The sequence below is a fragment of the Gracilinanus agilis genome, chromosome 5, assembly GCF_016433145.1.
Source record: "Gracilinanus agilis isolate LMUSP501 chromosome 5, AgileGrace, whole genome shotgun sequence".
Taxonomy (NCBI): Eukaryota; Metazoa; Chordata; class Mammalia; order Didelphimorphia; family Didelphidae; genus Gracilinanus; species Gracilinanus agilis.
In genome coordinates, this window is record NC_058134.1 from 181,736,117 (window position 1) to 181,762,232 (window position 26,116).

At 32.9% G+C, this 26,116-nt stretch overlaps 1 protein-coding gene across 1 annotated transcript in view; it reads left to right on the plus strand.

Moving 5' to 3' along the window:
• ITPR2 (inositol 1,4,5-trisphosphate receptor type 2) overlaps nt 1-26,116 on the plus strand; it is a 529,867-nt gene that overhangs the window by 281,270 nt on the left and 222,481 nt on the right. The window contains exons 31-34 of the mRNA XM_044679064.1: nt 3,715-3,840; nt 15,331-15,459; nt 16,110-16,230; nt 23,453-23,643. Coding sequence (XP_044534999.1) covers nt 3,715-3,840; nt 15,331-15,459; nt 16,110-16,230; nt 23,453-23,643 — 567 coding nt within the window. The remainder of the gene's footprint in view (nt 1-3,714; nt 3,841-15,330; nt 15,460-16,109; nt 16,231-23,452; nt 23,644-26,116) is intronic.

Here is a 26,116-nt window from a genome sequence, read left to right on the forward strand (position 1 = left end):
CATTATAGACTGTTATATATTCTTTTCTAGTTTTATAATAGATAACTTCCAAACAAGATAATGAACTCTTTATGAGCTAGTGCCATGTCATTTGTCATTTTTATATTTCTTCAGAATACCAAGCCTAGTGTTAGCCACATTATAATCACATGAGATTTTTTTCCCCATTGGTTGTTCACAAGATTAAAAAGGAGGAAAAGGAATAAAAATTAGGGGTACCTGGAGAAGTCAACAAGAACTTAAAGAAGGTTCTTTTTACTAACCACTTTTCACAAGGTCAAGATTAAACCAGAGATGGTAACTAGAAATAAGAATGATTTCATCATGAAAAAGGGGCAAAAAGTAGGAAATTTCTTTCTTTAAACTATAGATAGAATATAACTTCTTAAGGAAAATTTATACTGTATGAATATTTTGTGGTAATTGTTCCCTGAATTTAAATTTTGTCTTCCCAACTATGTTATACATTCCTTAAACTTCCATCTCTGATATTTTTATATTCTCCATTGCTTGGAGTACAATCCTAAGTATATAAATTATTCAACAAATATTTGTTGATTAATTTTAACAACATATCATAGCAGAATAACATAGCAAGGTAGAATCAGCAAAATCCGAGTTCAAATTCTGCTTCTGATAATAGCTGTTTGAACTTGAATAGTCACAACTTCCCTCAACTTCCATTTTTTCATCCATAAAATGGAGATAACAGCACCTTCCTCCTCTTAGAGGCATGAATATCAAATGACATAACATTGAAAATAGCTTGTAAACCTTATATGAATACTCACTACTATCACATCAACACAAAACATACTTTGCTTTGTGGCACGATACATCTCTAAAAGTATGGAACAATTAGTTGTTATACAACTATTAATATCTTGTCTTAGACTTTTATTGTTAATACCCTACAATTCTGATCTGACTCTGATGATAGAGCAGGTAGGAAATGACTATTAACCATTCATCACCACTGCTTAAGTTCCAGATCAGTACCATTAATTTGAAGTGTATAATCCAAAGTGTACATGGAAATAATTAGTTTTTTAAAATATTGTGAAATAGAGCAATCCTATGATTTCTCATGATGGTAACCTTGAGAATTGACTCTTTATTGTTGAAGGCTGGGCAGACACAGCATATCTTTTGGCAGGATCTGTCTTTCTAAGGAGAGTTTGAGCATGGTCTTTATGAGATCCTGAGTCTACTTTTGAAGGATCAGCCTAGCCAAGTACAGAAAGATGCATTGCCAGTTAAGGTGACTACTTGGTGATGAATTCTTTGGTCATGGCAATCCATGAAGCAAATAAAAATATAAGATGTTATTCAGTCCTTTTCCACTGGATAAAGCTTCCCCTGATGGTGGGAGGAATAACTCAAAAGAGGAGACAGACAATGTGTGATGAATTATCAAGCTTTCAGTCTGCCTAGAAACTTTAATTTAATTGTTGGTCCTTCTGGTAAGAGATTTCTGTCTGGTGATCAATGAGTGGATATATTCCTATAGGAAATGAATCAAATCAATCTTGACATTCTCTTTATGAATAAACCTATGAGAAGAAGGAATTTTTAGCTCAGTAGAAGAATGGTTCCTAAGTTGTCTTTGAGAGGTCCTTAAAGAAGTTGGCAGAATGTGTTTTGGCATGGCTCAAAAGACAACAAGAAACATCATTTCATGTGATATTTGGTTCTTTCATATTATATTTTTCGTGAAAAGTATTTGCAAAAAGACCATTATGTAAATAATTAGAATTCTTTTTCAAAGGACAAAGACAATGAGAAATTCTATGACGAATTTGATAAAAACCTTCCAAATAAAATCACTCTATTTTAATTCTTAATGACTTCAGTGGAAAGGTAAGAATAGATGATAAGGGCATATACTCATACAACCAAGAAAAGAAATTAGAGAGACCCAGATCTTGTAGACTACACAGAATTCTCATGTCTATATATCATGACTACTTTCCTTGAGAAAAGAATCAAAAGATATGCGTAACATGACAAAAATAAAATTTATTATATCTTTACAGACAGAAAGTGATATCATTATAGATATGGAAATTAGTCCTAAATTAGTCATTTTCATACAGTCAAACCATTAACCTTTTATAGCTATAGCAAAGATCAAATTTGGTACAAAGTTAGAAGAAAGAATAAAAACTAAGAAAAAGATAAATCATACAATTAAATTCTTACCTATTCTTACCTATCCATTCTTATCTATTCAGAAAAATTGTTGCCAAAATATGTTATAGCAATGGAAGAAAGGATATAGGCCCAGCCATTTTCATATTAAAGTTTAATTTTAAAAAATCAATTGGTAAAAGAAGGTGAAGTAAACAAAAAAACCCTAACAATGACGAGTAATTTGTTTTACTTGCCAAATAGGAGATATTGCAGATAAGGAAGGGCCATATGAATTTATAATAAATTCATTAAAAAAATTATTTAGATAAACTCCTGGCATTTACAGAGAGTGTTAATGGAAGATTACAAAACAATTCAGCTATAATACATATTAAATAAATAACTATGAATTAAAACTGTAGTAAAGTATGTCATCAAAGAAATGCATAATAAAGAAGGTGGGCAAGTCATAGGTCTAGAGTGAGGGATGTTATGGATAGCTTGGAAACTCCATTGATATCCTCATGATATCAGGAGGGAGAGCAATGAAAGCTTCCAGTATATTGAATGGATTTACAAAGGATTGGGCAGGGATAGCTGGATTGTGATTTGTACTTTTAAAGGAAGGTTTACATCAATGAAACCAAAAATTGATTTAGGTATTTTAATACATTACTGTTATGTTATTACCATCATATGTAGTATGTACAACATTAAATTTCCCAAATTTTCTTCATTTTAAAGTTGACATACTTGCTTACCTCCAAGTAACCTTATATAGGAATGAATTTAAAAATGTGTTTCTGAGATTCCTGGAAAAAGGACAGTTGCTGCCTCACTTAGTCATGCATTAGGACACCTGGTGAGTCAGAATAGTGTGAAGGAGAAGAAGGTTGTGTATGTGAAAAAAAATGTATATTAATTTCAGTAGCCCTATCCCTTCTAGTGTAGAGGTGGTGTTTCCTTAGATGGATCTACTTACTTACACTCAACTTCTTTCCCCAGGTACCTTGAATATTATGACCTTATTATTGTAAATTTGGATCTGATTCAAATGGAGAAACATTGAGGGCATGAAATACTGTTTCATATTCCCTTTGTACTTGAAAAGTATAGAAAACACTTTGAGACCCATGCCTGTAGCTCTTTTTTTTTTTTAAACCCTTAACTTCTGAATATTGACTCCTAGGTGGAAGAGTGGTAAGGGTGGGCAATGAGGGTCAAGTGACTTGCCCAGGGTCACACAGCTGGGAAGTGTCTGAGGCCGGATTTGAACCTAGGACCTCCCATCTCTAGGCCTGACTCTCAAACCACCGAGCTACCCAGCTGCTACCCAGCTGCCCCCCATCCTCTAACTCCTTTTTGACAACCAGGTTGAATGTATTTGTGACAGCATTTATTATCTTTTCATATAATAAAAGCAAACCCCTATCTTCAAAATGTGTTTCTCCTGAGAAACAATTATTTAAATATGTTTGAATGGCAATTAAAGAGCATTTAATTGCCCTTTTGTTAAATTATTTTGTTGACTGTAAATAGGAAAATGATAACTTTTGGGGAATGTATTTGATACTTTTGCAGGTTAAGATTGCATATGTGAATTTTGTTAATCACTGTTACGTGGATACTGAAGTGGAAATGAAAGAAATCTATACTAGTAATCACATTTGGAAATTGTTTGAGAACTTTCTTGTTGATATGGCAAGGGTAAGTATTCTGACAATTTAAAAAAATTGAATTAAGATAATAGAATTTCGATTAACTTTAATAGCATTAACATTTAATAAAAGTGGAAGCATTTAGTAGCTATGGTTATTTTTTTGTCCTTTCATAATTTAAAAATGTGTCTATAAAACATTAAGCATCTGAATAAAAAATGACAAATATAATCAATCATATTTGTAAAAATTAAAAACTATAGAAAATTTTCTGGTTAATAATATACATTTCCTATTCCTCATGTAGATGTTTGATATTTTTCAATATGTAACCATTTATCTGGTCATTTTAAATAGAGGAAAGACCCAGTGGAAAGAACTTTTTCCAGTTCGGATAACCAATTTTTATTCAATCTGTATATAGGGATTGGGACTAGACCTGTGTTTTCATTGATAAAGGAAAATTAATGAATCAGGAAATTCCTTTTAAAAGTACAGATTGGCTTGTTCTTACCCCCTTTTCCTCTTACCCTTTTCAGTTTCTCTATATGTCTTTGTAAATTCCATAGTTAAAACTAGATCTTATCAACACAAACTAGAATGGATAGATGACTCCCTAGCATTTTCAGGTTGTAAATTTCTAAATTATCTTGATTTGATCTTAAATCTTTTACTTATCCTTTCTTCTGCATGATACTTCATTGTGTATGGGGTTCTAACCCTATTTGGGCACTAACCCATTCTTTCTCTTCCCATAAGTGTGAAAATTTGAAGAGAAAGAATGTGGAATTGGATTAATCATCTAAAGGCTTGTTACCTTTAGGTTTATTACCTGAAGCTTTCCCTAGAACTCTGGCTTGGACTGGTCATCAGAAAATAGCTAGAATTTATATAGCATTTTAAGGTTTGCTAAGTACTTATCAACCGTTATCTCATTTTATCCTCACAACCACCTTGTGAGATAGATGCTGGTTTTATCTATACTTTGCAGATGAGAAAACTGAGGCAGGCAGAGGTTATGTGATTTGTCCAGGGTCATTCAAATAGTAAGTTTCTGAAGCCGGATTTGAATTTCTGAAGCTGAATACAGGTCCAGTGTTTTATCTACTGTACATCATAGCTGCCTAAGTATCCCAGGTTTCTCTGAAACCACTTCCTTTATAATTTCTTACTGCACAATGATATTCTATCATATTAATATATATTAATTTGTTCAACTATGCCTTAATTTATCAGCATCCTCTCAGTTTTCTAATTCTTTGCCACCATAAAATTACTACTATAAATATTTTTGGACATATTAGTCCTTTTCTTCTTTCTTTGATATCTTTGGAGTACAGACATACCTAGAAGCATTATCACTTTGTTAAAGGGTATGTATTATTTCATATTTTTTGAGCATAGTTCAAAATTACATCTTTCATTCTAACCCATCCTCTGTTGCCCATTTGTGTCCTACCTTGTCTTAATTCTCTACATTTACTTAGAATGTCTTCAAGTCCAGAATTTCTTCAAGACCCAATTTATATATTGTCTCTTTGCCTTACTTTTCTTCCCTCCTAAGAATATATCTTCCTCTTCAGGTTTCCCATAGAACTTTGCTTTGACTTTTGTCTTAAGTTTATTATAGACTCTCTTATAGCATACTTATTCAGGAGCACCCTAAGTCACTGCTAAATTTGAATTATGTTGCTTTTCACATTTCTCCATTGCCTATCACATTTTCACATAGTAGGTATTTTAAAAGGTCTGTGGAATTGATTAGAATATCAATGATGGTATCCTATCTAGCCTTTTACCATTATCTAGAATTATGTGATTAGCATATAAGTTCTAGTTTTATTCAATCTATTTAAATAATTATGAACTAGTTTCTAAGTTTCCTGTGGAATATAGGCTCACATTTTTATAAGGTAAAATGAATAGAAATGGACCAAATATGTATCCCAAATACACTCCATTATCTTCGTGGAGGTGCTTTTATTTAACTAGATATAAATATCACAAAAGACCTTTGAGGCAAACATATAGGACTAACACATCCTAATTACTGTTGCCTTGAATTTCAAGAAGATATTAAATAGATTTCACACTGATTTACTGAATGAGGACAGTACTATGAACTGAAGATACATTTTTGAAAGATCAAGGTTAGGTATAAGTTTCTACTAGGAAAATAGGACATACAACTAAAGACTTTCCTTGGCATCTTCCACTTGATATCTGCTACTGATTCTTCCAAATTAACATCCTTTATCTAATGATATGGTGATATTCAAAGAATCTTGATCTTAGTCATTTTGATAAACTAGAAATTTAATTATTTAACTTAACTAAATATAGTGTCTTACACAAATGAATATTTTTTGAGAATATTATTTTGATTTTGACGATATAATTTTGAGAAAATTATTTTGAGAATAAATTAATGTTTTAAGTGAATCCACAGTTCATAAAATTTGGCAAGAAAGAAATTAATGGAGTTTGAGTGATAGTATGATTATGAAGGCAACCTTTCTTCTACCTTCCTTCTATGGTAGAGAAAGAAAATCAATCTGAATTCATTATATTGTCTCCTCAATGACCAGAACTTCTCAAGCATCCCAACCATCTTCTTCAAAAAGTGCTCTTGAAGAGTAAAATCAAAATTTCAGTTGTATATTAATAAGTAAACAAGTTTAAATAAGTGGCATTTGGCCTCATAAATACATTTTTATGTTGTATATAAAGGACCCTTTGCCTTGGAAAACTGGAAGGTAGATATGTCATTAATGTGGCTTAAACTGTAGAAAGCTGGAAGCCTACCATATTGAATTATTCACTCCTTTTACCAATGTAGATCGTCATCACCTCTAAGAAAGTTACCTGGAGCACTGAGAGGTTAAATGACTTGCCTATGGTCACACTCACAAGCTTTGTGCCAGAGGCAAGACCTGAATCAGTTCTTCCTGGATCCAAGGCAACCAGGCCTATCACTGTGCCATTCAGTCTAGTTACATGTATTACAATTACCATCACATCCCTAGTCTAGCAGCACTTAAGTTATACTCAGTGCCACAATCTATTAATGAAGGAGTTAAATATGTAACTGTTAAGATGCATGAATTTCAAATGTGACAGAGTTTGGAATTCCAGAATGATCAATTAATAAGCTTTAGTGACTTGCAGCAATCAGAAGAGATATTTGTTGTTTCGATAAAAGATGAATGTTGCTTGCTTTGCTTTGTATTCCTAGTGCTTAACATGATGATTGGCATATAGCTGGAGCTTATTAATATGATTGTTGGTTAACTTGACATTGTATGAGCTAAAAAAAATCTATGTGTCAGAATTAAGGGCTTCTATTCTTAGTCTAATGATTGTCTAGTTCAGTCCTCCACTCACTGCTGGAACCATTTCTGTAGTATTTCCTGAAATTTTTCAGGTTTCTACTTAAATACATTATATGACAGAGAACTCAGTATCTATAGAATAGTGGTTCCCCAACTTTTTCGGCCTACCTTCCCCTTTCCAGAAAAAATATTACTTAGCCCCATGGAATTTAATTTTTAAAAAATTTTAATAGCAATTAATAGGAAAGATAAATACACTTGTGGCCATCACTGCTCCCCTGGATCGCTGCAGCACCTACCAGGGGGTGGTAGCACCCACTTTGGGAATCACTGCTCTAGAGTATTTTATCATTAAATACCTTTGAATGTTTAAAGACAGTAATCATGATTTCCCATAGTCTTTACTTCTCTAAGCTAAATATCAGTTCCTTTAAGTGTTCCATAAATCATTATGACCTCTAGATCCTTCACCATTTTGGTTTCCCTCTTCTAGAAACTTCAGATTATTGTTTTCTCTTATAAAATGTTGCCCTCAGAATTGAGCCCAGAATTCTGCCAGTATCAAACAATTGTTATTACATATAGGAATAAAATTCAGAAGAGAAAGTGAGAAGATTTAAAGAAAGCATTTCTAATTCCCAAGTTAATGGGGGAAATGATACTTTCTTTGAAAAAATACTCCAAGAAGAAAACAAAACATAATAATAAAGAGATAGAAGAGAATCTTTAACACTGTTGGAGGGTAAAAGGATATGTCATAAAGATAAAGAAAAGAAGGACTACTAAACCTTGAGACTATGTGATTGTTTTGAGACTTTCCATAGATGATGAAGCTGTGAAGGAAGCAGTCTTGCACTCCACAGGATGAAGCTGAGAATTCACTTGTGCTGTAATTGAATAAATGAATGAATCAAAAGCACTTACTATTTACCAAATACGTTAGTATATAGATGTATTTCCTAGTGCAAAGCTCTTGAGATATAAGTAGATAAGTTAAGAGTCTCTGCCCTTAATGAACTCAAACTCTTTACTGATGGAGACATCTAAAATAACATTGAGCTGTAGAGCAGATTCCAATTGTTAGTTCTAAGGGATGACAAAGTGCAGGAGTTCTTGCATTACCTCAGGAGATCTGATGACAGTGCCAGGAGTCTGAGGGACAGATAGACAGGGCATATGGAAAGATCTGGGTCCTCTACCAGGAGAAAAAGAGTTAGTGATTTTTATCTTATCTAAGATATGTGAGGATTCCAGCTGCAGAAATAGGTTCTGTGAAGCCATCTTGTATGATGATGTGGTCAAAGTACACTGGGACTATTGCTTTCCACAGTATAGACTGTTTTTAAAGTAGCTTAAATTTTTCTTAGAATTTTTAATAGCCACATGATTATTGGTTCAAATCAAGTTTCCAACCAAGCTTTATATGCGAGCTTAGTATTTTGTCCGACCACGAAAGTCACCCAGTTTTAGGCTGTTTTGAGAGTGAGGTCTGTTATATTAGATGATGGAAATAAAGGCTTTACTATACTCTGCCTTAGTCAAACTGTATTTGAAGAACTGTGTTTAGCTCTTTATATGCCACTTTTCAGGAAGCTGGTCAGTCAATAAATTTAAATGTTTATTATGTTTCTGGTACTATACATTCTTGGGATTAAAGAAAGGTAAATGTTCTTGCCCTCAACAAGCTTACATTCTAAATCTAGAGGTAACATGTAAATAAAGGAGGTACCTATAAGATACTTGCAGTGTATGTGAACAGATAATTATCTATATAGAGTATCCAGAATAGGGCATCCAGAATAATAAGTTGTGTTTTTGCTGCATGAAGATCACTGAAGGAACTGGGCAAGCTTAGACTGGAGAAGGGAAGACTTTTGCAAAGAGGGTGGTTGCTATCTTCAAGTGTTCAAAAGGCTGTTATATAAAAGATGGTTGCTCTTCAAGCCTCTTGAGGAAAAAAGTAGGAATAAGGAGTGGAAGTCTTAAAGAGAAAAATTATACTTTCTATAAGGACACTAAGAATTAGAGCTTTTCCTAAATGAAATATTCTGCCTCAGATGATAGAGAATGCATTTTCCCTTACTTCAAAGTTCGAATGAAGACTTCTTAGTGTTGTAGAGCCAATTGAATACAGGTAGATATTTCTGAATGCCTTAGAGATCCCTTTTCATTCTAAGATATTGTGATTCTATGAAAGCCCAAAGATTTTTTTCACATCAGTAGTTTGCTAGTCAGTACCACAATTCTCTTTTAGTACTGGGATACTGAGTTCTTATTTCTATTTAGTTTATTATCTTGATTTTAGCCCAGTGTTTTAGCATATCAAAATATCTTTGAATGTCTATTTTACTGCATAGAATATTTATCTTTTCCAGCTTTGTGCCCTTAGTAATTGATAAAAATGTTGAACAGTACAGAGCCAAGGACAGAATCTTCTGGTACTCTACTTAGCACAGAGTCATTAATCAACACTCTGGTTCTGGAGTTCAGTGAGGAGAGCTGTAAATAGCTAACAGTCCTTGCGAACAGTGGGGCTCTGTTTAACCATATACATGAAAAGAATCTCAATATGTAGTAAATGTGGAAAGGACCTTGGGTCTTTTCAATGGTAATATCACATGACTGAAATACTATCAATAGTAACAGCTTCAGACTTGAAGAACATATCTGTCTCTTTTTCTACACAAAACACATTTAAATGTCTTTATTTTATCCATGCTATCTCTCTCTATATTCATGTAGGGTATTTGTGTTTATGTGTATGAAAGTCATAGATTTACATAATTTTAGAGTTGGTAAACAACCCCATAGCCCAGTGTTCTCATGTCATAGGAATGGCAGCTGAGACTCTGAAAGGAGAAGAGATTTGTCAATGATCGTGCAACTAGTTACAGCTGGCATTTACATAATACTTTACAATTTGTGAAACACTTTATACACAGATTGTTTTATGCTCACAACAATCTGGAGAGTAGGTGTTATTATCATCCCCATTTTGCAGATAAGGAAACTGATTCAGACTCAGAAAGCAGTGACTTGCCTAGAGTCAGACAGCCTATTAAGTGTCCAATGCTGGATTTGGACTTAGGTTTGAATTTTGATTTTGACTCCAAATCTCAAGTGAAAATTTGGAAAATTTATAGTCTGAGTGGAAAAATAATTGATGTTTAAGCGCTACCCTCTCTATAGTCAGAATCAATAGCAATAATAACAAAGCATTTAGTAAATGTGATAATCTTTGTGTGACCTTGGGAAAATTATTTCACCTTCTTAGATCTTAGTTTCCTCATCTGTAAAATGAAGGGGCTGGAGTATAAGATCTCTAAAGTTTTTTTCCAGATGTTTATTTATAACCCCATGTACTATACCATATTAGGCACCAAAGAGAAGTTTGGTTAAGACATAGTTATTTTATTCATGTTATATAATCTCTCTTTGTCTCTCTGTCTCTGTCAATCTCTGCCTCTGTCTCTGTCCCTCCCTCTCTTTCCCTCTTTCCTCCCCATCCCCTTCTCCATACAAATTATGGACTGGACAAGTGATTTCTCTGGTATAGAGAACTTTCAAAAGAGAAAATTTTCTCAACCATTATAATTCAACACTTTCTTTGTAGCTTCTAGTCTTAGACAGTTGCCTAGGGCACTAGTAAGTTAAATGAAAGATGCACTGATAAAAGCCCAGGGTCACACAGCCATTTTGTGTTGAGAAAGGACTTGAATCTAGGTCTTCCTGACTCTAAAGCTAGCTTTCTATTCACTTTGCCTTAGCTTCTCTGATATGTAATATCATGTCCCAAATTTATTAGAGAATTATTAAATAAACTTTTATATGAAGCATTAGGGAAGTTATTATTGATAATTGGGGTTAAGTAATGCTTCTGAAAGGAAATAGAAATTGTGTTGGTATTTAAAGGATGATTAAGAATTTAACTGGAACAGAGAAAGAGGAAGACTTTGTAAAACTTAGGGATTGTTCCAAGTGAAAACATGAAGGCATGAAAGCATTATTTGGGAACAGAAAGTCATTTGTCTAAAGTAGAATACGTGAAGGAGAAATTAACATGACCTTCCTTTCTGCTTTTTATTTCTTATGCCTCTAAACAGTAGAAACATTCCCTTTTAGTTCAGCTAAATAACTATATTAATTAACAGCTAAGGAACTGTTACTTATAGTGGCATGGTACAGAAGGTAGGTAGCTTTACAGTCAGGGAGCTATGGGTTCAAGCCGGGTTCCAACACTTTCTGACTGCCTCTTGGAAAGTCACTTAACACTCTAGGACCCCTACCATTCCTCTCTGATTAAAACTTGTAGGACAGTTCATCTACATTCATACAGGGTGAGTTTCTTCACTGAGATTTTCTTCCTCTGCTAAAAGCACGCATGGTTTTAGAACAATATACAAAAAAGTAAATTATATTTTATTTTGGTAGCTGCTTTAGACCTGTCCTGTCTTTTACTTTGTCTCTTTGTCTCTGTCTCATTCTTTCCATCTCTCCGTGTCTTTATCTGCCTCTGTCTCTTTGTCTCTGTCTCTCCTTTTCTACTTCTTTCTTTCCCTCCCTACCCAACAAAGGAACCATACTATGCTTTCTAGTAAATTTTTTATTTGATAGTCCAAATTCAGATGATGATGATTTATTTGGTCCCTAAAAAGATGTTAAGTAGCTTTCAGATAATTTGCAGACAGTACCTTTTGATCTTCAGTGTTGCAATGTTATCTAAAAAGAGGTATTTTGAGGATGGAAAATGATTTTCTTTGGGCTATTATAAATGCAGTGGTAGGTTAGTCTAGTGCTTTGAGTTTTTATTATTAGAGCTTAGCAATGCACTCTAGGTATTAGAGTAGTATTCTCCATAGGCTAGATTTCTTTTTCCTTTGAAGATATACCCAATTTTGTTATCATATTTAAGATTTGATAACAACCAAAAATACCTTGGAGTGATATGTTGGCAGCATTGAAATGCACCACCAGATACTCATTTGGAAGCTCACATAACATGGTTTGTCAAATATGTCACTGCTTAGTGGGACAAATCACTTTGTTTCATTTTAAGACAAATGACTTGGGCCATTCTCTCCTTATATATAGTTTAGCTATGGAACAGAGGTTACATAGTTTAGAACATATTTCCATCTTTTTTTTATGTGATGGGACTGAAAAGACTTTCTTGACTTTGATGATCCCTTTAAACAAATACTGGATGATCCATTTAAGCAAAAATTCCCCCAAAGGAACTACTTTAGAGTTTCTGCAAGCTAGAGAAAAAAGGAACAAATTCAAAATTCATAGTTGATTTCATTTGCTATATACAATCCTATCACATTACTAATTCATATATTTGTTTCATTGAGAATTATGATAAATTTTAAAACAATATTCATATTTGATCTGATGTTACTGAATTACACTTTTTTTTGGTTTCAAATATTTTTGTTCACTTATGAAGTGTTTGAAATTCTAAGCAGTGTTTATTGGTTTAAGGTACAGGGTGAAGAGTTAGGGAAGATTCAGGAATCTAGGATTCAACTGGAATTTTCACATTGATACTATAGACTGAGAATGGTCTCAGTTCTCCATTGAAATGACCTATAAGAGACCTTATACCCTAGAACTAAATGAAATGCAAATTTATTTTGAGTGTAGGAAGATCTTGAAATTTATCATCAGAATTAATTTTGTCAAAATTTGAGAAATAGATTCTCCAGTTCTTAATGTGACAGAATCATTAAATATACTTATGTGTAAAGTGCTATATGAGTCACTGAGAATAAAAAATGAAATGAAAACTTTCAGTTATGATTCCTTGGAAAACTAATTTCCAGTTGTTGCTGGTACCATTCTGAGGTTTAGTTCTAATTTAGCCATTTTTCAACAGAAACTAATCTTGTTTTACTAAGGGCCAGAGTAAAAAATATTTTAACACAATATATTTGTGACTATTTTCTGTTTTTTTCTACCCTATATTTTCATTTCATATTCCCCTTCCTTTGCTAGTTTTCACTATCACATTCCCTGATCCCAACATATTCACTTATTCTATTTACTATGTCTCTTAAACTTAGCAATTTACTTATTGTTTCTCTTTGAAGTTCAGAGTTTACTTAGTAAAATAAACACATTTTATCATACCTCGTGTTTCATGGCATATAAGAAACAACAATATTGGTATTAATAATTATAGTTATTTAAGTCTATTATGTGCCAGGCTCTGTGCTAAGTGCTTTACAAATATTCTTTCATTTTGTCCTTAAAACAACTTTGGAAGTTAGATGCTATTATTATCCCCATCTTGTAGTTGAGGAAATTGAGGCAAACTAATTATCTTACCCTGAGTCACATAGTTAGAAGTATCTGATGCTGGACTTGAACTCAGATGTTCTGGAATTTAGGTCCAATATTCTAATCATTGTATCACTACGTAGGCTGCCTTACAGGATTGGAGCAGGTAGCTAGGTTTGCATTTTTACTGTATACTTTCCAACTCTAATATTGTCTTTTCTTGTCTTAATTATTCCAAGTATATATAAGAAGTCTTCCATTCTTTTTGGATGGATCTTTCTTTGAAAGCTTATTATTGCTTTATTCCCATTTCTTTCCCATTGTTAACCCTATCTGTGAAGAGCTATGATTGAGTGGGGTCCATGAGACTAAGTGAATTTACCCTGAATTGGATAAGGGCTGGGGAGGTGCGGTTATAGCCGAAAGGTTCACGTACAGATGAGAGTGTGTGTTTAATTGTAAGCATTTCAAGATCAAGAACTGGGCAGAAGACTTTTAGAATTGAGCAATGGAACCTGGGTCTAAACTAGGGTCTACAGGGTGGCTACCAAGAGGCAAAATCTGGGCTTCAAGTGGTAATTGTTCAGTCCTGGGTAAAGCATGTGTATAAAATAAGAGAAAGGGTTATTTCAGTAAAACATACTTAGTTCTTCTATTGGCAACTTTCATGTTTTTTTTTTTTATGCTTGATTATATATTGCTGGTTCTACCCTCCAGTTTCTTTTAAATTCCTTTAGATCTACAGCTCTGGCAGCTGCCCTCATAATTTTGCATAGTCATACTAGTGTGTATGAGATTCCATTCAGAGTCGCCACCCTGGTTTATATCATTATTGAACTATTACAGGAGGTTCCTCATTTCAGTTCTCTCCCTTCTGTAATCTACCCAAAGCTGTCAAAGTGATATGCCTAAATCAGTGGTTTGATCTGTTTGAGAAGCTCTGGTGACCTCCCTATTGCCTCTAGAATCAAATTAAAACTCTTTTATTTGACATTTAAAGTCCTTTACAACCTGACTCCAATCTACTTTTCCAGGCTGATTATATATTACTTACCAACTCTTTGATTCTATGGTCCAACACAGCTCATCTACTTTTAGTTTCTTATACATGGCATCCTATCTCCCTTCTATGCCTTTGCTTAGTCTTCCCCTATGACTGTAGTACACTCCCCCTTTATCTTCACATATCAGTAGAGATTCTTAGCTTCCTTCAAAGCTGAACTCCAGTACAAATGAGTCCTTTCCTATTCTTCCTCCCCCAGTTGTTAGTGTCCATGCCCAAATTTCTCACATTTGTTTAGTATAAATTTTTATACATACCCCTTGTTGCCTATAAAAGAATCTAAGCTCCTGTATTTCCAGAGCCAAATGAAGTATCCAACACTTAGTACCATTTACTAGGTGCTTGATTATATTGTCTGCTTTCAAAATTTACTTTGGGAAGACATATTGTCAGGTTGGCCACAAGATAATGAATAAGAACTAAAAAAAAAGTTGTTGAGCACAGAAGAGAGTTGTGATCTGCATCAGTAGATTCAGCACTCATCACAAGCAAATCACTCCATCTTTGAAATATTGAAATATAGAGAGAAAATGATGTTTCTGGAAACATAAATTTAATTAATGGGGAATAGAGTGAATAAGAATTAAACAGGCTGGAGGAGACTGGTGAGAAAGGAATAGATCAGTGGCATATGAGAAATTTGCTTCAGGAAAGATGATAATGAGTTTTGAATAAAATTCATAAAAATAAAGTCTGGCAAATTGGAATAGGGAAAATTGCACCATTAAATGCCACAATAAAATTGTTACAGTTAACTTATATTTTAAATATATTTGGATGGAATATTTATTTGTATTATGAACTATTTCCTATTGAAGTATTATTTGCAAGTAATATGGATTCTTTTTATTTTTCTTTGTAGGTCTGCAATACAACTACAGATAGGAAACATGCAGACATCTTTTTAGAGAAGTGTGTAACAGAGCCAATCATGAATATTGTGAGTGGCTTCTTTAATTCTCCCTTCTCAGACAACAGCACAAGTCTTCAGGTAAGTCAAGCAAAAGCCTTGTTATAGAAAGCTAATTAAGCCTCTATTTGAAGGTCAAGGGTTTTCATTCTTTTGCTTTGGTCAAAAAGCAAATCTCCTATATATTTCCTATAGCAAATTTCCTATATAACGTATCTACTACTAACCTGTATGATTATTGTAGACTTTCCTTAAATAAAAGGGACATATACTACATTCTCCCCTGCTCCACTTTCTTATATATGAGAACTTGTTGACTAAATTTAGTCTGTTTGATAAAAGATAAAATAATTGATATTATCCCTTTAATTGAAAGGCATGCTCATATGTATATTTAAATTCATTTTAGATGAAATTTATTAAACATCCTTCCCTTTATAGCTTTTCTACCTTACCATTATGTGAAAAACATTTCTATCTATAATATAATTTGTCCTTTTAAAATAATAGATATATTAAGGTTTCTATCCAGTGTTTTTATATATGTGTATATTTTTCAGTCCACATATCTAGTTTTATGGAAAATTTTATTTTTCCTTCCTAAATCTATGATAATAGCACAAAGTGAAGAACTAATCGAATTTTGATGAAGGTTTTGAAAATGCACAGGTCCTATGCCTAATATTTTAAATGTTCACTTACACCTTTATGCACTTTCCCTTCTGTTTTAGACTCATCAACCAGTTTTTATTCAACTCCTTCAGTCTGCCTTTAGAATTTACAACTGTACCTGGTTAAACCCAGTACAAAAAGCTTCAGTGGAGTCATGTATCAAAACATTGGCCGAAGTGGGTATGTTAAAGTGTCAAGTTTTTCCTATATGTATTTAAGGTGGTTCTATTTGGGGCTAGTGGACAGCAAAAACATCTTTTTAATTTTGTGTTTTAATAATTGAGAATCTTGCTAGTAGGGCGGGCTTTATGAAAATGAATTATAGTTTAAAAAACTTTATTCTTATATATTATTTTTGGGTCAGGGGAAGATTCCTGATCTTTTTTTCTACACTTAAATTTAAGATAAACTGCAATGCTTTCTTTTAGCAAACCAAAATATCTCATTAAGATTTTATGGAGATTAGCTTTGTTTCTATCTTAAAATTTACTAGGGATATTTTTTTCTTTTGAACAAACTTATTTAATTATACTTCCATCTGTTAGCAGGTCTTTAAGAAGTTTTTTTAGTTTTCTTATTTTGTTTCTAATCAGCAATATTTATTGAGTGCCTGCTGCATGCTAGGAACTTGAGTTAGAAGTGGAAGGTAAGTTTCCTGACCTTGAGATATCACATTCTGTTTCAGGGGTTATAAATTAAAAAAAAATTGTGCTATGGAAGCAGAACTTCATCAGATACTGTCAGATATTAGATCAGGTTGAAATTCCTGATTGATGGTTAAAGTGCTAAATGTGGAATTAGGAAGACATGGGTTCAAATACTATTTTGACCCTTTCATGCTGTGAGACCATGATCAAGTACCTTAACCTTTCTTATTATCCATTTCCTTATCTGTAAAAAGAAGGGTTGAACTAGGTAGCGTTTAAGTTCTAATTCTCTATTGCCATGATCCTATGATAACTGGCCACCGAATCACAGATTTTTAGTTGGATGAGACCTCAGCAGCCTTCAAGTTCATCCTACACCCAAAAAAGAACTATTATTATTGGATATTTGATAAATGGTAATCCAGTCTTTTCCTCCAGTGAGTATAATTAATTGCCTCTTAAAGAATCCCATTGCACTTCTGGATAACATTTTTGGATAAGTTATAGAAGGAAAACTAGAAGGAAGTTTTTCCTTACATGAAATCTAAATTTGTGGCTCTGCAAATTTTTATCATTGTACCCTGTAGATAACAAATTTAATTCTTTATCCTAAATGATGGTCCTTCAGATACTTGGATGTTAGCTATCAAGTCTCTCTTGAATCTTCGCTTCTACAGGAAACATTGTCAATTCCTTAAACCAATCTTCATATATCCTGGACTCAGTGCTTTTGATTAGCCTCATTGTTCTCCTCTGGACTCTCCAGCTTATTAATGTCTTTTTTCCTCTTAAAAATTCCAATTAAAAAAACTCCAAATGTCTGAACATATAAAAATATCATGGGAATATCATCTCCTTATTCCTGGAAACCTTCTTAATGCAGCCCAAGATTATATTAGCTTTTGCTGAATTTTTTGACTGACATTCATTTTTGCACTTCACCAAAACCCACAGATTTTTTTAAAACAAATTGCTGTGTAACTATGTCTTTCCCATATTACATTTATGAGGGTAATTTCTTTAATCTAAGTGTAAGACTTTACATTTATTCTTACTTAAAATCTGTATCATTAGATTTAGTCCAATGTTTTTTGGTTCTTGACTCTGTCATTCAGTGTGTTAGCTATCCCTCTATGCTTGTGTCATTTATAGTTATACTCATACCATCTAAACTTTGATCCATGTAATTGATTAAAACACTAGAAAGTACAGGGGGAATAACAAATCCATGAGGTCCTTCCCTTCAGACTTTCTTCCAAGTTGTCATTAGACCATTACTTTCTTTTTTGAATTTACCTGCCCAGCCACATTCACATCTATTTAAATGTGTTAATCATCTAGCCCACATTCCTTCATATTTTCCCACATGAAGAGTCTGGACTATTTTATCAAAGCACTTTCTTAAAATCTAAGCAAACTGTACCTACAGCATTTGTTTAGTAATAATAACCCTGTCAAAAAGGGACATAAGATTAGTCCAGCATGACCTAGTCTTTGATGGAGGTGTTCAGATTTTTGTGATTGTTGCTTGGTCTTCCAGTTGCTCTCTAATTGGAGACAGTAGAAGAGAAATTGTTGATTGTGAGTTGATATCCACTGACTTACAAAGAGGACAAGATTTCAACTTTCACTTTTGGTGGCTGCACTTTTCAAAAAGCAGGGGGAAAGGGTGTGGCAGCAGAGCAGCAACCTGTTCACATGGCAGTTAAAATAGTGAATGTGACATCTTTCACACTCATGTTTCACGCTGCCAACACCTAGGCTAATGAGATGGCAAAATAATTAACCTTGATATCACTACCAAAAACTAGTTGAGTTTGAAATCCATGTGCTATTTATTACAAACTATTTTATATTTAAGACAAATTTAAATAGGTTTTTTAAAAGCAGCTCTGAAATGTAGCATAAATTGACAAGTTATGATGACATTTCCTCTGTAGATATTGGTCTAGATATACAAGGAGATTACTCTGTTACCTGGCAAAAACATCCTTATTTTTTACACTTTAATGATAGCACCTGGTAGGTTTTTTTTTTAAGCCCTTAATGAGCTAAATTCAGTGGGGGGAAATAAATCCACCAGATGGTGTTAAACACTGCATGGAGAGCATGCTGATCATCAGCAGTACTTAAAAAGTGGGAAATTAAGAACATTGAATCACATGTTAGATTTCATGTTGCTCTTGCTATCCAAACTCTTACTTCAGAAGTGCATTTATTTATATTGTGTGGTAAACTCATTTCTTACATTGTGGAAAAGCCTGTCTTTCGATGTTTTAAATGTACATTAAAACCTGTTCGTGTAGCATATTCCCTATTTACCAAATTATAAACTTTTTGTATTGCCCAGAAATTTGTGATTAAGCAGGAAATATTAATGTGTTAGAAAATATTTTTTAAAATGTCTTAACAAATATGTAGTTGATTTAAATATGTGATCAAGATAGTTTTTAGAAAAATAAATCCAGGTATATGTAGAACTAAAGGTCTATATTATTGGCATGTAATCACATATTAAATTAATAAACACAATAATATTTAAGCACTGTTTATATTCTAGGTTATGTGTGAGACCCTGGGAATACAAAGTAAAGAATGAAATAGTATCTTCATCAAGATATATGTGACATCACATGTAAGGGTCTTTAGCTGAGCTTAGTATCTAGCAGTCACAGCTTCCCTGTGCTGCTCCCCATTATGGAACAGTCATGGTTACTTGGGGCCTAGATCAATATCTATATTTTTATTTGGTTGCCCAAAATTTCTAGGAATGAAGAAGTCAGGTCTCACCTCACAATTAGAAAGTTGGAAAAGATAACAAAAGATGGAAATAACCAATGGAATAATGCAAATAAAGGGAACATGCACTTTTAAATGGCCATACCCTTCAATTCCACCATTCCATATACACTAAAATAGGTATAGCAGCTCTTTTTGAGGTAGCAAAGAACTAGAAAAAAAGTAGATATCCAGTGATTGAGGAATTTCCCTCTTAAAATTCCTTGTTTTCTTCAAGTCTAAACTCAAAGGTCACCTAAGGCATTAAGCCTTTATTCTTACCTTCCCTCCATCAGTCTATGCCTTCTTCATCCCACAAAATTGCCTTGAATTTACTTTGTCTACATTTTTTTATATTTTCTCATATGTGAACAATGTTGTATCTTGGGCCTTACCACTCTCAGCCCCCCAAGTCTTGTCTTCAGAAGTGTCAACTGCAGATAAAAATTAAGTAATGAGTTTGAATGGGTAGATCTGTCAAGAACTGTCAAAAATTTGGCAAGTGAGATGCAAAAATTTTTAATACCATATAATGTTAATAAAACTCAGATTCTATGAGTGAGAAGAATTTCTAAATTTAATTAAAAACATTTTTTCAGATTCTAAGTTCTCTCCCACTTCCCTCCCCTATTGAGAAAGCAAGAAAACAAAACATCTTACAAATAAACAGAGTCAAACAAATTCCTATTTTGGCCATATAAAAATAACAACAATAACACAATATAAAATGTACTCTTAAGTACATCTCCTCACTGTCTAGAATGGGTGGCATGTTTTATTTCTTTTTTTTATCCTCTCAAATTGTGATTCCTAAGTCTTCTTTAAGTTTGTATTTACAATATTGTTGTTAGTGTATAAAGTATTCTCCCAGTTCTGCTCACGTTCATTTTGCATCAGTTCATATATGTCTTCCCCAGTTCCTTTGGAACACCCCATTCATCATTTTTTTACAGCACAATACTATTCCAGAGTGAAAAATGTAAATTGTAATGGAGAGTAAATAATTTTTTTTAATTAGAAAAATTAAATTGAAAGATATTTTCTTTTTCTCTAGTGAGTTGTGGATTGAATTCTTAACTGGGAAAGAAGTTCCATACAAGCCCCATTATCAAATAACATTTGTCAATGAAATAATTTGTGTGGTATTGTGATATGAACTATACAAAAATGCTAGTATGCTTCTTCACTGTACAAATTGAGTTAGATGTGATTTTCCAAGACATCACTGAGAGATATAACATATCTCATGTAAATACTTAGAGCAAAACATTTTTAAATATAATTTAGAATGAAGATAATGAACCAATGAATTAAGTTAGTAAGGGATTTGAGTAAGAATCTTCATAGGAAGTACTATCTTTGCTGTATTTTAGACACAAGCCTCATATGTTGCTCCTTACTCATTGTTTCTTAGGTAGCTACAAATCTTTAAAATCCTGTGTAATGAACACTTTGAAATTATGAATTATTGGAAATTGAATGAATATATATTCCAGTAATCTTGAGCTTTTCAGTTTTGTCTTTGCAAGTCTGTAAACTTTTTAGAACTTTTAGAGGGTATGTAGATCTCAAAACTGATGAGATTTATCTTTAGTGTCATAACCTAGTGTTATCCATATAACTCTATAATAACTATATAGCTCATACAATCTCCTTATACCATTCTCTCTCCTTATCTTTGTTGTGTCTTTTGCTGGTTTCAGGTCACTCTCTCTCAAGATCTTTAGTACTTGGTTCACAGTCTTGCTCCCTTCCCCATTTCCTTTGAGCATCCTCAGGGACTTCAGTATTTATATTGCCAGCCCTGTTACCAATCTGACCTCTTTAGTTTTAGGGATCTCCTTCTCTATTCTATTTTAACCACACCCAATTGCTTGGGAATTACATGACCTCTTACACTGAGACATTGGAAATTCTACTTCCTAGTCTTAATCTCTCCTTTCATCTCTCTCTCTTTTAAAAAGGAAATCTACTTTCCTCCCATTTCATGATATTATGGTAAATCCATGGGGAGATATTAGAGGAAAAATAGAAGAGTTTTATGTGATCTTACATGAGAGGTACTTTCTAGAACTCAAAATGAGATGAAATAGACAAGGAATACTAAGGATAACAAAAATTGTTTTTTAAGCTATGTTGAGGGAAAGCAAAAGATTAAAAAAAGGGACTCATGGTTCATGGGATGGACAGAGAGAAGGTAGCATGGCTTAACTCTTATTTTGTTTCTATGACTGGATAGAACAGAACAAAAATAGTTAATAGGCAGTTGATCTTCAAGTCAGGAGATAGAAGATTGTTTAACTACCCTTTAGGAGTTCAAATCATGTGGCCTAGATGAAGGAAGTAATTGAAAGGGCCTGAAAGGACTGACAAATGGGCAGAGAAGTAGCAAAGAGATGTAGTATAACAATAAGAAACTTCCCATTAAAATTATCCAAAAGTGAAAAGAGATCTTCAAACAAAGACAGAATGACAACTTATCTGTTATTTGATAGAAAGGATTCTTGTTCAGATGTAGGTTAGACTAAATGACCTCTGAATTCCTTCCTTTTCTGAGATATTGCGTGTCTGCATCCAAATAAACTTATTTTTCCCCCAAATGTAAATTGTTATGAAAAACTAATATTAAGCTTCCTGAGGAAGATGCAGTTGTCAAATATGTTTCACACCTGTTAACCTCATTTTTGTGTGTGTGGGAAGGGGGAACTAAATACTTTCTGATAATTTGTTTGGTTGTTTTTCTAAGCATTTTTATATTGATGCACTGTGAAGTTGCTTATAAAACATGAATCACCAATTTCCTTTTTGAATTTTTAATGAATAACTTTGGCTTTCAGAATTAAGGCATTCTTAGGCTAAAAGCCTTTGCCAGTATTATGGAACAATTTACTGGTTGGAGATTAAAAATTAAAATTTGGTAACTTCTTCACCTTGATTCATTTTAATATAGTTTGCATATTAGTGGTTTTGTGGGATAGGGCTTGCTAATTTAAATTTAATAATTTAATCCTGTAAAAAGATATTAAAGTTCTTGCATGTTAATTTCAAGACAACTGAATTAAAAGTAAACATTTATATTTATATATGTTTTTCAACTAAAATATTTACATATATTTTTTGTTTTAATATGAGTGGCAAATGAGAGATTAATATCTGTCAAACTATAAAGAAAACACCACAGAGTTTTTGTGAGTGTATCTTTTAACATTGCTCTTTGAACTGGAAATTATTTTAAAACAATCAGACCAGATTTGAACAGAAGTATAGTTTATTTTATTTTTTTTAACCTGTGGACATTTTGATTAGTTAAATTTTTTTGAGAAGTTACAGTTTTGGACTGTAATAAACGTCAATACAATTTTTAGTTCCAGGTACTTAACAGAATTATGCAGATGCATATTTGTTGGTATGCCAGAGACTGTGTCTGGGTCAAGTTTGAGGTAACGTGGAAATGATTCTCCCAAAATACCACTTGCTCCATCACTCAAAAATTCATGGGAGAAAAACTGAATAACTGCCATAAAAATTGTTAAACTACCTCTGAAATGTTTCCTTACTAATAATTATTCCATAATATTACCAGGAATAAAAGTTGACCTATATGAAATATTGTAGTAATTCAATGATCATGATAAAGTAATAATATGACTAGTATATTGTGCATAGCAATTCCTGTTTTCTGTTAACATTACCATTATTCACTTTCTCTGACTGAAGTTATACTATAATTCTCACAGAACATAAACAGTAGGTACTTAATAAATATTCAAATGAATGAATGATTGGGCGAATATGGAACATATGTGGAAATGTATGCTATAGTGGATATAAAATAAGATTCATCTAATAGTTCTCAGTATTTCTGTGCTTTTTGTGAATACATTCCCAAATTATCAGTTTGCTTTGCTAATTTTCTGCTATTTTTAAAAACCTTCCACATGTTAAAATAGGTAAGATTCAAATTTTTTCTTCTCTAGCAAAGAATCGTGGCATTGCAATTCCAGTGGATTTAGACAGTCAAGTCAATACTTTATTCATGAAGAGCCATTCCAATATGGTACAGAGAGCAGCCATGGGATGGAGAATGTCAGCTCGTAGTGGACCACGCTTTAAAGAAGCACTTGGAGGGCCTGCATGGGATTATAGGAACATAATTGAAAAGTTGCAGGTAAATATTTCAATTTATAATTTGTAGTGACATAATACTATTGATGTTTGGTACCATAGTAAAAATGGTTTATAAAATGAGCTTTTTGGTAGGCACTATAGGTTGGTGAAAACTTTTGAACAGGGAAGGGACATAATCACAGTGGTGTTATAGAACAATTGATCTAGTATCATTGTGCAGAATGGATTTTGTGAAGGAAGCATAGAGGGAACATAAGAAGTCATTTGACTTCTTAGGAAATAACTGTAGTAGTGGAACTTTGGGCTAATAAGACTCATAAGTAGAGTAGTAGTAACATATGAGGTTGAAAAAGAGAGTTTGGATGCAAGTGACATTTCAGAGGTAGATTTAACAGAAGTGATTGATTGAGTGGAAGATAAGAGGGATGAAAGGTTTCAAAGATGACACTGAAGTTTTGGGCATGAGATCCTGGAAAAATTATGAAATTTGCCTCATCCATAAAATCATAGATTTTAAAGTAGGAGAGAGACTACATGTTCATCTAGTTCAATTCCCCTACTTTTCAGTTTATGGAGTTGAAATGTGGAAAGTTAATTATTTGTTAGATCTTAGTATTATAGATGTAGAGCTGGAAGGAGCCTTAGAATCTAGGTACTTTAATGTTTTCATTTTATTTTTGAGGAAATCGAGGCCCAGGAAGTTAAGTAATTGACTCAAGGCCATATAGGTAGTATTAGAAGTGTGATTGGAACCCAAGTCCAACCACAGAGCCTTTGCTTTTTTCACTGTAGAAGGATCACTAAATCCTACTTCACTATATCCACTTCACAAGATCCTACCATCACCACTAGCTACTATATCTCTCACTTCTTTCCCCATTCATACTCTTTGAAAAAAAAAAGCTGTCTTCATGGGTTACTTCTCATTCCTCTACTTTCATTCTCTGACAATTTGGCTTCTGACTTTATCACTCAGCTGAAACTGCTTTCCTAAAACAATATCTAATGGCTTTTTCTCAATCATCACTCTTGAATTCCTTACATCATTGAAACTTTTGGCAACCCTCTCCTCTTGGATTCTCTTTTCTTTTAAGTTTTCATGTACATTAATCTACTACCTGTCTGCTCACTTTTAGAAAGACCAATATGGGGGATATAATATAAAAACTAAAGAAAAAAAAGAAGTAACCAACAACAGATATTCTACACAGGGAAATCATATATAGATAATACTAATTAAGTGGGAAAATGGGCCCAGAAACCTTCAAATTATTAGAAGAATTGGAAAAAAACAGATGCAAATGACTAACTTAGAAGGTATCTAATGGTGCAACCACATAAGGATAACAGAGATCCAAGAACATTTAGACAAAACAGAAAAGTCTGCATAATATATACAAACAAACTATTAAGACTTTCAAGAAATGGAGGTGGAGTTGGGAAGCAACTGTATTGAAAGGATATACGGTATCTAAAGAAGGGAAACTTGAATTCAACTCTCCTAGACTCAGTCAAACTCCATCACTAAAATTATAAGAAGTTGAGAGATACAAAGGTATCCTTAATGGAAGTATTTGAGCAATAGGTAGCCTTCTAGCCAAAAAGATAAGCATTTAAACTAATTCGTATGTCTCAAATCAAGATAAAATAGTTGTTAGCAACTGGGGAGAATCATTGGAGTACTGTATTATCTACATTGCTAAAAGATTCAGGAGACAATTTTAGAAAAACAGAAAAAAGAGAAGGGAAGACATGAGGGAATAGTCTTGATTATAGAAAATAAAAGTCTGTGGTAAAAGTGAAGTCCCTATTAAAGAATCTATATAGTTATTAATATGATATTAATTTTATTTAGGATATTTCTTTTAAATTTGAATTAAAATCAGAAATAATAACAAGAAAATGTGAATAGAATGATTGAATATTAAGACTACTATATGTAAATGAACTGTCTAGAATTTTTTAAAATTACAAAATGGATTAAAATTAGTTTTACATGAAAGACATTTAACTGAGATAAATTTAATTTGATTCAAACTGAAAGAGTAGTCTGAAATTTATTATAGTACTATCAAATCATTGATATTAAACAGTTGAATTCACAGCATTCAAAGAGAAAATAAAGGGCCATATGTAATACTAAAAAGCTCTTTTTAAAAAAGTAACAATGCATTAACTATTTCATGAAGTAAAGAAAGATGATACATTACAAAGTTCCTTCAGTGTGTAATATACTTATCTTTAGACTAAAGAAAAATATAGACATCCCTTTAAAGAATACATGAATGCCCAAATGATTTTTGCTTATATCAGTATGGAAAAATTTCCTTGAATTTCCTTGAATTAATGCTGGTAGATGATAGCACTCCACCTATGACTAAAGAAATAAGCTACAGGGAAATTGTTAGAGTCACAAAGTGGTTCAGTGACTTGCCAAGAGTCACATAGCATTTATCTGAAGTGTAATATGAACCTATATCTTCCTTGTTTGATGGCCAGCAACCAATCCATTA